General features: G+C 39.4%; 1 protein-coding gene across 4 annotated transcripts in view; it reads right to left on the bottom strand.

Moving 5' to 3' along the window:
* The window catches only part of phkb (phosphorylase kinase, beta), a 133,786-nt gene that overhangs the window by 19,839 nt on the left and 99,215 nt on the right, over positions 1-14,732 (bottom strand). For all 4 annotated transcript variants that reach the window (XM_059351122.1, XM_059351105.1, XM_059351113.1 and 1 more), the window contains 4 exons: positions 6,603-6,686; positions 5,724-5,828; positions 4,070-4,152; positions 3,288-3,378 (listed from right to left, as the gene is read on the bottom strand). In XM_059351122.1, coding sequence (XP_059207105.1) covers positions 3,288-3,378; positions 4,070-4,152; positions 5,724-5,828; positions 6,603-6,686 — 363 coding nt within the window. The remainder of the gene's footprint in view (positions 1-3,287; positions 3,379-4,069; positions 4,153-5,723; positions 5,829-6,602; positions 6,687-14,732) is intronic.

The following is a 14,732-nucleotide window of genomic DNA, read 5'->3' as shown; positions in this document are numbered from 1 at the left end:
TCACAAGCTAGTTGCATGTGGTAAAACCAAAACACTGAGTTAAAAGATCTGTAAATGCTTCATAGAGTAGAGGGGAGTTGCAATTCTTTGTTTTTTTTTAAACTATGACAGAGACTTTACTCATTATACCGTCATGTGATCCACAATGTATTCTCATTAATGGCTTTGTATGATGTGTTATCATACATCTGTCAATTGTTACTAGAGAAATATTGATTATAGCAGCTTTAAAGAAATGTGGTATTATGTTTTCATTGGCGCTTAACTGGCTTTGAGAGCAACAATCTTGAGACAATTAAATGAAGCTTTAATAAGTAACAACTTACTTATAGGGGCAGTTCACTCCAAATGAAAAATAAATACTTTCCTCTTAACTGTAGTTTTATTTATCAATCTATGTTGTTTTGATGTGATTTGCAGAGTGCTGGAGATATAGGCTGTTGAGATTACATAAACCAGAGTTATTTAGGAACTACACATGAACGATTCTTCCATCATCAGGTCAAACCTGCTTCTTTCCTCACTCACTACTTAGGAACCAATCACATGTTTGTGTGTTCCTTCTATACTTTAAAGAAAAGAATATCTACATCAAACTGCTCACAACAGGTTTTTGATCTAACCTCAGTAACTGGGTTATCATTTCTGGAATGAGAAATTGCTATTGAGTTTTTTTTTATTATTTTTTTTGTGGTTTGAGCACCACAAGTAAAGTGCCCTTTTATTTGAGCGAAGCCAGACATCTCTACAGCTGATATCACCAACACAACTCACACCAAAACAACCTAAATTGATAAATAACGAATAAAACAAGTACAAGGAAATTAATGCCAAATCTAGCAATAAAACCCATTATAATATATTTTGTGGTTCTTTGTTTTTAGATAAGTCATCATTTATTTACAGTTACCCTTACTTCCCACCTTGCACCCTTGAACCTGTTTGACCCATTCTCAGTCATAATGCTAACTAAGTAGGCTGGTTTAATAGCGTCTGTGACACTTGCTACATATATATATATAATTCATGTCCCTCATGCCCTGAATACAGTATCGCCGAGCATAGACGGATTACCGCATGGGCAAAGTGGGCGTGTGCCCAGGGCCCTAGAGCCAATAGGGGCCCTTGGCCTTCAGATTTTTTTTTTTTTTTTTTTTTTGGTACAGTTTAAAAATATATTGGAATGGATGTGGCTTTGAAAATGTAGTATGATAATAAAATAAATTAAATGCTTTAGAAATTATAAGATTAAATCAGTAATGTGTGATGACACAGTACGGTGGTCGATGGGGTCAAAGTTGAAAAAAGTGCGTTTTTAAAATGGAGACGTGGGCGCTCAGTGGATCAGCTAAAAGAAAACAGAGGAAAGAAAAAGTTGAAACGGCTGAAACCACACTATGTAACTGGTCAGAGAGTTGGACTGTGATTACTTTATCAAGGACTTTTCCTCGAAGAAGGCAAGGAAAAAGCCTGTGGTTTAGGTGAGTAGTTTCTAGGACTGTAGTCGGACGGTCGTTCTGAACACATTAGCGCGATTTAGTGCATTTGTATATTCCAAAAATGACAGTTATTTTGTGTGGTTGTGTGTTGCCCGGTGTTGTTATGTGCGTAATGGGAAGAGAGCCTTTGCGCGCACACTATTTGCGTGTGTAGGCAGGGGCCCGTGGCGAGTTTGTGTCCAAGGCACAACGTGGTCATGATAATCCGTCTATGTCGCCGAGTGGTGTAAATGGATTCATTAATGCGTTAATGTTGGCATTGAGTGTCTCTTCCCTGCAGGCTGACAGATACACTGGAGGGATCAACCTCTAATAATAATAATCTTTCACCATTTAATTTGTTGTTGTCCCCTAAAGTCATTCCATAGTATTCTTTAAAAGGCACAAAAAGTTTCACCCCAGTGGTTTCCATTTCCTTCTTTAAACCATCCAGGCTAAATTCAGTTTCACTTTCACTATTACCCAGGCAAACCAAAACAGTTTACCTACCAAATTGAATCTGACAGTCCAAGGTCAGAACGCAGATAAACTCATGTAATGCTTTTGAAATAAGCAGGGACTTCAGATTAAGGGCTGGGAAACTTCTGAGTTTTTCTCCAGAGGACTCAGACGGAGCCCTACAGCGCAATTTATTGAAAGACGTGAAATAGAGGGCTAAGACATTGTTTATTTCAAAGACGGCTGTAATATCCGTTATAGCTGAGCCAACAGGAGAGAGTAGGTGGTGTGTTTTCCCCTGCCCACGCCATTATAAAAACACTTCACAATATGCAAACTATCAAAAGTGTAGTAAGAGTAACAGGAACATTGATTCAGTAGTCCACTTGTATTGATTGGAATTGTGACGATGTCAAGACAACAATTAGATTTCATCATCATGACATCATTAGTCAGATGCATTAATTATTTTTCACTTTCAATGACTTTGCAAGCTAGGCCATGGCCTTGGTGGCACTCTTGTTATACACTGTCCCCCATAAAGTTGGAAAAATGCTGTTTTCAGAGGCAGACACGATCCTCAGTTAATTGTGGTTTCATTTTCATTGTGAAATGTTTGGAAGAGATTGATTAATAAATACACTTTATCTGCCGTTAATAAATCACATTTTCACAACTTATGCATGGAAATAGATAAAAAAAAAAAAATTATTCTAACTTTATTGGTGACTGTGTAATACAAAAAAAATGTTTTATTGCTCGAAAATCTAAATCATTTAGATTTTGTAGCTTTTATGGGCCACACTAGTATTTAAAACTAGAAAATTTCCTCTGGGGAAATTCTGAAAGGGCCATGGGGGCTAATGCCAGTGTGTGTACACTATGATGAGATTCTTCAGAGATTTCAAACTATGCCCTTTAACCTCAAAATGTGTGTGTGTGTGTGTGTGTGTACGCGCTTAAAAATTCATATTCTGTAGAGAAAAGTAATAGCACACCGATCCCGATCAAACCGCACGTTTTGATATATAATTTGTCCTGCAACTCTTCAAGTTGTAGGACTAGTAGTGGGATGAAATTGCGTCCGGAAGAGGAAGAAGAAAAAATCCACAGTATAACAGTAGTGCTCGGGGCTTTGCCTGGTGCTTGGTGCGATTGCCCCGTGGCCCTAAAAATATGTAATTGGAAAAACCCACATGTCGGATTGTGTAATTTTTTAACAATTTCCTAATTATTGGTTGTTCACACATCAAATAATTCCTTGAAATTTGCTTCACTAATATAAAGAGTGATTAAGAATGACCAAATTAGAGAATCAATACAAGAATGAAAAGGTTTCTGTCTACAAACCTGAAGTCTGTCTACGTGAACTTTGACCCCTCCGATGTTGCCCTTCTTGAAAGAGGCCAGCATGTCCAGGACTGGGTTGAAGCGGCTCCCCCTGGTGAGACAGAGGTTAGAATGACTCAGGGTTTTCTTTTCCTACAGATAACAGTAAAGTGAATCTATCTTATTCAAAACATGTGTGTTAACCATTATATTCCATACAGAACACATGACGTCAGTATGAAATGTTTCTCAATAAATCAGCACATTTAGCCCAGACCCTCTTTGCTTTGTTCTGTCTGCTGTCACCTTCTATACAGGTCATCATCCCGATCAATAGCAAACTAATGGCTATTGAGTTGCTTCTTCAAAAGCCCATTGGCTCGTTCCAGATGCTTCAGTGTGGCTGTTTAAGCATTTGTAGCACATTTAACATATGGCTTTGTGGATAATGGTCAATACTGCTGTAATCAGCCCACCAGTCAGGCTATAGTGATACAAATGAGAAACATTATCACCCAATCAGCAAGCAAATACAGTTGCACCTTACTGCTATAAAGATAAATGGCACACATAAGAGGGAAGTGAAGTAGAGAGGCAGGCGGAGAGAAATATTGTATTAAAAATGAACCAAACAGCATTGTGACTGTCAAGACATTTTGTTGCAAGCTTGAGCCAGTAACAGACAGAAAAGTAGAGATAGAGGCTGATTTATGGGGAGATAGGCGGCGGAAGAATGATGTAAGAAAGCTATCAGACGACAGGAAGACAGAAAAAAAAGATGTATTATGGAGTGTGTATATTACTTGATGTTATCCTCGCGGATCAGAACCAGGAAGAGAGGACGTCCCTGCATCTTCCAGCACTGTTTGATGAACTGCAGAGCATTCTACACACACACACACACACACACACACACACACACACACATTGAATGAGTGTTACATTTGGGACACAAATACTGCAGTAATCCTTGATTAATTTCTCTGTCAGTGGTGACATTTTAGTTTGAATGTATTTTAATCAAATTCCAATTATGTACAATTCTTTGTTTCTGTTTTTCCCTGCATATTTTATGGTCTCTATCTTGACCGACAAGTCCCCATGGTAACCACTTGTCACTCACCATGCCCTATGTAGCCACGCCCTAAAGCATACCTTGCTTACTCTCATTTAATTAGCTCTAAATGGGCCACAATTTACAAAATGAACATCATGTTGTATTGAAGAAGACTATTGATTGAGACCATATAAAGTATTAAATCAAGTGTCATCTTTTCAAAAACTTCTATACAAACTGACTCTTTTTGCAGTCAGTAGAGTCGCCCCCTGTTGGTTATATATGAGGGCTTTGTCTACTTTTTTCATGCATTATAAGCAACCTAGACTTCTAGGTCATCAGTTTGCTCAGCAGCAGAGGGCATTCAAGACCATCTCAGTAAGTTTTGAGAATGCTTAAATGGTCATCAACTGACCGGAAGCTGTTCCACTATAGCAGTAGTTCTCAACCTTTTTGAGTCGCGACCCCCAATTTAACATGCATGTTGTCCGCGACCCTCACTCACTGAACAGAATCTCACACGCACAGTTCAGATCACCCTAAAAAAGAAACAAAATGACCAAAAAAAGTAAACAAAATGACCAAAAAAGACACAAAATGACCAGAAAAGACACAAAATTACCAAAAAGACACACAACGACCAAAGAAGACACAAAATGACAAAAAAAAGACACAAAATGACCCAAAAAAAGACACAAAATGACCAGAAAAGACAAAAATGACTAAAAAAAGATACAAAATGACCAAAAAAAAGACACAAAATGACCAAAAAGACTAAAACACATTAACACATGAACACTTTAACACAGTGGAGACAGAGCTGACTTCCAAAATTATTTGGCGACCCCCAGAAATCATCTCGCGACCCCAATTGGGGTCCCGACCCCAAGGTTGAGAACAGCTGCACTATTGCATGACATAAATTGGTTTAAAAATGTGATATAAATCTTTAAAAAAGATATAAGCGAACTCATTCATCAGTCAATAAATCAAGTGCTTGAATTGGGCCAGCACTCTTGGGCCAGGCTCCCCTTCCAACTATATAACAATACGTATTACTTTTTAATTAATATACTGAAGGTACACATGATGTATTATAAGCATAGGGGAAAAATAGGACAGTTTCCTGCTCAAACAAGCTGCAAGAGGAGGCAAAACTGTAAAGCTACAAAGTGAGGTACAGTACAAATTCAGCTGGTGGTTGAGAGCCTAGATATCTGTTATAATGTAAGCTATGACTCACTGGGGAGACATAAAATGAGTATACAATCAAACCATATTAGCCGACTTCCTGTTCTTTTTTTTGCCTCTCTAGACCAGACAAACTGAATATATATCAGTTATTAAAGTTCTTGGAGCACATAATAAGTGGGTAGCTGGGGAGTGTGACCCTGACTTACCTTTATGTCATCAATCAGCAGCATAACGTCTTGGGACAAGTAAAAGTCACTTAAATCAAACACTATTGGGTAGCACACCACCGTCTTGCCCAGGATACGATAAATCTGGAGGGAGACGAAACACACACATACACACACTATTGCATTAGAAGACGGATGGCTCACAAGGAGCCACGTATACATTATTCTGGGCAGCGTATAAAACAAGCTATCAATCCTGAGATAGAGGGGACACACAGAAGCTGTGCAACCACTCCTGTTAACACACACATACAGTACATACACAAAACTGAGAATCTCTCTCACACATACAGATTGTCACCGGGGCACACACCCATACAGACACACTGATGATGATAACGCCCTCTGGCAATCTGCCATCTTCCCTATAAACGTTCCATTATAATATTGTCTTAGGAATGCGTTGGGAGCATGATTCATTTGTTTGGCAATGTCTTTGTTTGAGAAAGCTGCTAAGGCTCAACTTATTTGGTGACCTTCATTTGGGAGAAAGTGCAAACAACATCCACAAGAGGCATTCGCACACACACACAAACGCACACATGAACTGTAATATGCACACACTGCCTGACAGCAGCTTAGCATATTAAAATGCAATAAGTCCTGAGAAAAAGCATAATCTATTCAGCATTCACTGATGCATACTGTATGTCCGACAAAGATAAAAACTCTTTCTCTATGTTCAGTTTTCTCTAGCTGATTTCCTCAGAGCTCTGGGAAATGTATGCATAATCAACACGTGGGAGGAGTGTGAGGGGTCGCCCATGACCTTTGCAGCAGTGCAACACGGAGTGCAAATATGTGTGTGCATGTTCGAGGCATGTACATGTGTGTAGATGTGTTTGCAAATCCATATACCTTGCATGTCCCGATGCAGCCAACTGGCCTCTCTGGACGCCCACTCAAACCCAGCTTCTTATTGATGGCAAGGAAACGATATGCCTGCAGAAAGACAAATGTATATATACAGATATGAACAAACATAATCTCAGGATCTCATATTGCACATTTAACTGAACTGCTGACCTTTCTGATTTCAGAGAAAACCAAAATCTACAACATTATCCGCTCTTTTCTCGCTGAGATTAAAAATATCGTATTTGACTTGAAATGTCATGGCATACAGTGCCAGTCCCTTCCATAATAAAAGAACAAGTCCATCATCTGTCCGTTCCACTGAGACATTTCTGTTGTATCAACTCATAAACTGAAATTACCACCATATGGTGGAACCACCTACTGATACCAGCTCTGTGTAAAGTTACAAGACATGGTGATAATGAAAGGTCCCTGTGTTGCCATCAGCAGCGTGATTAGTGGATCAACCACACCCATGGGCACCAAAGCTGATAACATTGTTGTACTGAGATGCAGAGGCCCATAAGAAGAGACACTGAGACCTAGCTGAGCCCTCATTGGAATAAATTAACAACAGCATGCTGTTTCATGAGCCACTTATATCACCCACTGCTAAAAAAAAGTCAAATCCGTCTTAAAAATGAGCTGGTGGTAATTTACCCATCACTTGGCCCAAACCCCTTTAGTTACTGCTACCTGTTGTGTTTTCCATTGTACCACAGCACAAAGGCAGTTTACAATAATGGTTGCAAATGACACTCCAACTTTTACTTTTTTGAAACAATTGGTCTCAAAATTCACACAGAGGTAAACAAAGGAAGGGTTCTCAGTTATAACAGCTGAAATGACATCTGTAATTAACGGCAGATCCATGACAAAAATGCTGTTGAAAAATTCAAATGCTTGACTAAAAATGACATTTTAACAGAAATAGTATTGTTCACATGCCATCAAGTCAAGGTGCAGTTTACATCAATGTCAGTCCGGACTGATATCATATATGCTGTGAAGACTTTGAAGGCATTTTATAAAAGGGATTACATTAATTAACTTAACACACAGCAGCACAGATTCTACAAAATGAAGCCAAAATATTACACATAGGGGGGTGCCATCTTGAGAATTTGGAGCCAGTCTGTACAGTAGTGATTGGCTGGTGGTGCCACAGTATTTATTGAGGGCATCAAATAACTAATTAAAACCAAACTTATCAGAAAAATGAACACTTGAACACACATCAGCATGAATAAAAAAATAAACAAAATTACAGAATGGTTTGAGATTTTGAGACTGACACATGTCCTATCTGCTAACATGGAGGGGACAGGATTTATGACCCATACTGTAACCTGTAAATGGGGCCAATCAAGATGTTTTAGCTTCACTTTTGTGGAGCTGTTATGCCATCCATCTTTATATACAGTGTGTGCGACTAACCCATGAGTTTGGCAAATGCACCACTATTTGTGGTGACGAGTTTGGCAGGACTGTAAACTTTCCCGACCTGAATAAAGAGCAAGACACTGTTTTGGTGAATATTGTGTCTTACAGGCAGGAATGTGCCTGTCCTGACCATTCCTTTTTAATTGGTCTCCTGTGAGTTTTATGGAAGCAATGCTACAGTAAATCACCACAGTACCTGTTCAACAGCTTAAAATATCTACCTGCTGAGCCTTTCTTTTGCTATGGTTTGGACCACACTATATGACCTCGTTTATAGGCGAATGAAAACAATTTTTAAAATTGGTGAAATTACTTTCTAGTTCATTGGGTACAGCACCTCACTTTCCACTCAATAAAATGCTTCAATCCTGACATTCAGGACCAGGATAGTTTTGAAATGGAATCATGTCTTTTATCTTGAGCCAGAGAGAAGGTGGTTTCTACCTGGTCAATGCATAATCTGTCCACGCATTATAATTTCATCCCCTCCGGCTCTACAGCAGAAGAACTGTAGTTTGATCCAGTCAGAAGTCATGTCTCAAGACTCAGTCTGAAGGTGAAAATACTGAGTCATGTCAGCTCTCAGGTGGAAAGCAACTTCATGAGCTGAAAATGTGAACATCAGCAGAGGCTTGGAGGGAGGATCTTTGCATTAAGGCTTAACACCAACAGGGCCTGGATGAGTAACATGGGCTCATAGTGGCTGAGGTCAAGTTACACTTAATAATGAACTGGAATTATGTCATCAGTGTGTCTGTTAAGCTGGAAAAAGCTGAATCCTTCTGCTCCGCCGCCCCCCACATCTGGAACTCCCTCCCTGAACATCTACGTAAACCCCAGTCTGTGGACACCTTTAAAAAAGGGCTTAAAACTTTTCTGTTCAGGGAGGCATTTTTAGGTTGTCCATAGATGTTTTTATTTTGTCTCTGCATAATGTACTTTATTACCCGTGTCTTTTTTTTTATCTGCTGCTGATTTTAATGAGTTTTCTCTTTCTTGTTTCTGGCTTCTGTAGCACTTTGAGATTTCTGTATGAAAAGTGCCTTACAAATAACATTTATTATTATTATTATTATTATTATTATTATTAATTATCCACAGGTTGAATTGTGATTTTAAGAGCTCATCCAGCTCTTACCACCAACATTGCTGTCCTTTTGCACTAAATTTGCCATCTGTAATACTAGTGCAGATATAAAAAGCATGACAAATAAATAACAATCCTTGATTGTTTTTACAGGTGCTGCAGTAATTACCCAGTTGGTTACATCAAAAGGCTCCCCAGTCGTCACTACACAGCAGAGAGAAAAAGGCCATGGCCTTCTGCCTCAGCCATCTCTGAAATGCATTTGGAGATGGCAGCAATGAGAATACTGGAGCTCCAGCCTATCAGTTACCAGAACATTTCTTTGGTGCTTCAGATAAAAGCTTCTTACCGCTGTGTTGCCTGCTGTCAAATGCACTGATTCAAAGATGCAAAGAGAAAGAAGATGGACATTGATTTCTCAGCTCTGTCTGCTCAGAGCACAGTGGTGTGATGTACTCGCCACAAGTTACAGTTAATGTGTGTGTGTGTGTGTGAGATGTACACGTGTGAATTACATTTCTGTTGTTTGTTGCTGGGTGAAACCAGAGCACTTATTCCCTTTGTGACAGCCTATAAATTCTAAATTTAAATACCTCCCAATCTGTTCTATCATGAAACAGCATCGGTACACCCACACACTCAAGTGGCACTGCAGGAAATCTGCCTATCAAGCCCTCCTTGCCGCATTCTCCCATCTCAAACCAGCTGCAATTCACAACGTCAACCAAAAGGTGGTGCTCTGCTACTCCCGTGCATTCCCTCATTGTTTGGTAAGGGCAGAGCTGAACACAACAGGAGGCAGCAAGTCTTGCACCAATTAGAAGAAATAACAGCAAAAGAGGGAAAAGTAAAGTCTTTTTGCAAAAAAAAAGAGAAATGTTAATTGAGCATTAAGTGGCATTGCAAATCACCGCCCTAACAGGCAGGGACGAGACCTGGAGGAGAAAAGCCATGGGTGGTTGGAGAAACCTCTGCACCCAACATTTTCTGCGTGCAGAATACCAATGAAGAAGGACAACACGCAGGCAGCCTATCAAAGCATCCTTTCATTCCCTAACATTTCCACTGACCGCAGCACAAACAGAAAGCCTGACAGGTGGGAGAGATAATAAAAGGCTATATCTAAAAGCTGTATTTTACACTTCTGCAGTGGCTACTATGTGTCAAAATATACAACTTTTTACTGACAAACTCTGCAAAACTTTCAATTCACTATACGGACAATCCTCAGTTTGATAGGAGCTCAGACAGGAGCAGCTTCCTGCACATTTTTATCACTGCTGGGTTGTTGCCCCACATAGTGTAAATGGAACTGTTGGTGTCACAAAATGTGCATAACAGATCTACTTTTACAGCAGATGCTGTCATCCAGAAGGACTTAGCATGCAGGTAGGGGTTCTTGCCACACAGCTCAAAATGATACTGTTGAATCGGGGATTAAACCTTATGGTTTTGTAACAGTTTCCACTGGGTTGGAAGTGTATTTATGTTCCCAGGGTCCTATGACCCAAGTATTACATAAATGATATTCAGTTTACCCTAAACCTAACCCCTAACCTATAAACCTTAACCCGTTTGAAAAAGACAATAGCCAATTACTACTCATTATTTTGCATCTGTACTTTTTCTTTTCCCTCTCTGTTAACTGGTTGACTAATTATTTTCATACAAAAGGAGTCACTACTATTTAGGCAATGGCCTTTGCCAGTGCAAGTGCCAGTGGAATCTCTTTTTCAGGTCTCCATTATGTGCAATATAGAGCTACAAAAAATAAGAACTTATTATTGGTGTCTTCAAGTTTCCCAATTGCAAAACATAAACGAGGTAAAACACTGCAGTTTTCTAAAATTGTGGCAAATGGCTGTACATCTGTGATGGTAGGACTGGTGTTTCTGGTAAATTTGAGCTCTAGTAGTCTTGCACTGGCCCTCATTTTCCTAATCTCTGAGTTTTTATTATGACCAATAGTCATGACTTAAGAAAATGGCAAAATATTGAAATTCCCCTTAATTAAAGCCTTTTAAAGCCTTCACTTGTTGTACAGTGTGTCTCTTGAGGACCTTGTTTAGATGACTCAACTGCAACATGTGTAAGAGAAAAGACAAAATGTCGTCCACATTGTCTATCAGATATGAAACTGGCAGAGAAGCAGGTAAAAGGAAGGCTATTTTTGGGCAGAGCAGTGATTTGCAAGGGGATAAGCTTTGGGGTGTACGGGAGGGAATAACACATTGCAAAATGTAATTGCCACTTTCCCTTCGTCAGGCAGCTGTTGTCAACACAATCAAACGGCTGCGAGGGACGAGGTGAGGTGAGCAAATGCAGCCCGCAGCACTGGAGATGGTGGTGACTCCGAGATAAACAGATTCTGTCGAGGAAGAAACGTCTGTCTGGGCTTGGGATTTAATATTCAGCACAGCGCCCGCACTGACTCACAATTGCATATCCATCGGAGAGAGGCTGAGCACCACGCAGCAGAAAGAGGCAGAGGGGAGGGAAGGAAAAAGTAACAGGTATGACAGTTCAAAGGCAGATGATAGACCTGGAGGGGAGAGTTGTAACGGACATAATGGGGGCGGGGCAGGATGTAGGGCCTGGAGGGGAGAATGGAGTTATAGAAGCGGATGTGATGGATATAGCAGGAGAGGGACAGAAGGCAGAAAGGCCTGCAGGAAAGAACACAGCCAGGAGAGATGACATGATAGGAGAAATTGTTTGTTTATAGAAGGTGGCGTGGAGAATAGACACTACATAACAGACATGACAGATGAGGGACATAGGCGAGGGAGGACACCGGGGTTTGAGTGACGGGTTTGACAGTAGAGAGACAGACGAGGGGGAGATAGTAGACTTCAAACAACAAACATGCAGATGAGGCTCAGGATCTAGAGGAGAGACCAGGGTTTGAGTGACAGATGTGAGGGGAGGGAAATAGAAGTTGGAAGGGAGGCAGTGGGTGGTGTCACTGATATGACAGAATAAATGGTGGAATCTGCTGCAGATGAAAGACGCAGAGTGGACAGGGTGGAAATAGCAGCTAGTTCTCAACTTGTTACTCAGAAAAAGTGTTATAGAATGTAAGTTTCTGACACAGAGTTATTGCTAATAATCAAAATACTAGACAGATGTGATCTCCAGTATTCTGTTTTTGCAATTGAATATTTACAAAATATCTACAAAAGATTGGCAGTACTTCCATCCAGTCTTAAATATCAAGTGATGTGACTATTGTGGGTAATTCAGTGTCAACAAAAAAAATAACAAGTTAACAAAATAAAATACAGTATTTTGGCTGAATTTCCAGAAATGCATCGTTTTTTGGTCTTGGGAATGTTATAATTTTCACAGTCGTGGTGGTGCATGGCGCATTTCTAAGGGTTCAATATCTATAAATATGAATATATGATATGAAATTTAGTAGGGCCATAGACAAATTGATAGATTCACAGGTTCGAATCTGGCTTGCTGCTTTTCTGCGTGGAGTTTTTATGTTCTTCCCGTGTCATGAATTAATTAATATACATAAATGATTGCTCATGAATAGACCTGTGTTTAGATAGATAGATAGATAGATAGATAGATGGATGGATGGATGGATGGATGGATGGATGGATGGATGGATGGATGGATGGATGGATGGATGGATGGATGGATGGATGGATGGATGGATGGATGGATGGATGGATGGATGGATGGATGGATGGATGGATAGATAGATAGATAGATAGATAGATAGATAGATAGATAGATAGATAGATAGATAGATAGATACTAAAGTAATAGATAGATTACTTTATTCATCCCCGAAGGGAAATTCGGTTCTCACAGCAGTCCTGTATTCAAGTACAATAAAATAAAATACAATAAAATACAACATTTTAACATTGAAGACAGAAACTAAGACGATAACTCACGATAAACATAATGTTTAGTAGAGCTCCAGTAGTAGATGTCACACAATCATATGAAATCAAACACCGCCATATTGGCAGGAAAGTGGTGCGAATGACGACCAGCAGCTAGTTTCTTCGCCTACTGTATTTATAGAGTACAGAGTGAGCATGGTAGATGCCTGCTGTGCACCAGAATGCCAGAACAATCAGGGACAAGTGAAAGAGGGAGCATTTTATCAGATTCCTAAAAATCCAGAAAGACAGCAAAATAGATAACTGCAATATAACAAGCTGCAAGCGAAGAGATTCTGATGGTGTAGTGACCACTTCATATCAGGTACAGATCAGTGTAATGGATGAATGCTAAAGTTAAAGTTAAAGTAAATATTATTTATTAACATTTGAATTTTATTTTGATTCTAACACAACCTCTACATTCCTGTAGCCCACCAAGGCCTTCACTGAGGGCCATTCTATCTTTGGGAATTATTCATCAGTATTAAAAATGTAATGGCGCTCTGCTTTTTTACTTTCTTAAGGGGCAAAAATTACAATATATTTCACAGAACCTATTTTCCCCCTCAATTGAAAAATAATTACAGTTTGAACAAAATTGAAACAAAAACCTCTATCTGATTTGACACAGAATGACCCTTCTGACTTTTGTAACTTAAAGTTAAACCTGAATAAAATCTTCAAGGGATTTTAAAGGATTTTGATTTGACAAGCTGATTCGCTGGTGGATTCAGATTTGATGAAATTTTATGTTATCCTTTCCCTTTTGTTGAGAACACTGAGTTGTATTAAAAGTGTCATGAGGCATTGTTACATATCAAAGGTTTTTGGGTATTTCAGTTTTCTGATGCAATTGGGCTGTCACAAATCTTTAATGTTTGACTTGTAAGAGGAGTGTTACTGCTGAAATGAAAACATATCTTTTGTTGCGTTCATCATGAAAAGAGTCTGATCATTTTGCTTCGGTAGACTTCACTGAAATCACTTACCACTTCTGACGACTATGTTAAGTTTAGCTTATATAAGAAACCCACAAGGTGAAGATATGGAGAAAAAACGTGAGGGTTTTGTGTTTATTTTTCATAGGTTGATGAAGTATTACAGCGATGATATCAATTAGAGTAATTCAAAAACCACCTTGTATTTTCAAAGATCTTAAAACAGCTGTTTCTCTGAAATACTTAGTTTTCAAAGTTACTGGGCTTCCATCCAACTGCATCTTACAGCTCTTTTATATCCTCTTCAGAAGACCCTCAATCTAAGCAACTCCTCTGCTTGTTTTGACCAAGAGCCAAACAGTGAAGGTAACGCTGTAAGTGAATTCAAATGAACCATTCTGAAGATCTGATGTCTTTAATCTACGTTCACACTGCAGGCCATGACGATCAAATCACATGTTTTGCTCAGATCCAATTTTTTTCTTTGACTGTTCACATAATTTTTTAAATGAGGCCTTTAACAGGCTCCAGTGTGAACTGCTCACAGCCCCAAACTGACCCGCATGCGCAGAAGAATAATAAGAACACATGCATCACGCTGAGGTAAAAATGGAGGTTACTGAAGTCCGTTTACGGTGGAAGCCGGCCAAGTAGTGAGCAGATGATCCTTTAGGCATGTTCATGTTTGTCTGTGGAGTTAGTTAACAGCAAGAGAGACCAAGTGGGTGATTCAGTGAAAGCAGCAGGAGGTGAG

Source organism: Centropristis striata, chromosome 2 (assembly GCF_030273125.1).
Source record: "Centropristis striata isolate RG_2023a ecotype Rhode Island chromosome 2, C.striata_1.0, whole genome shotgun sequence".
Lineage (NCBI taxonomy): Eukaryota > Metazoa > Chordata > Actinopteri > Perciformes > Serranidae > Centropristis > Centropristis striata.
Note: the sequence above shows the minus strand (reverse complement) of the source record. Positions and strands in the feature narration are given on the sequence as shown.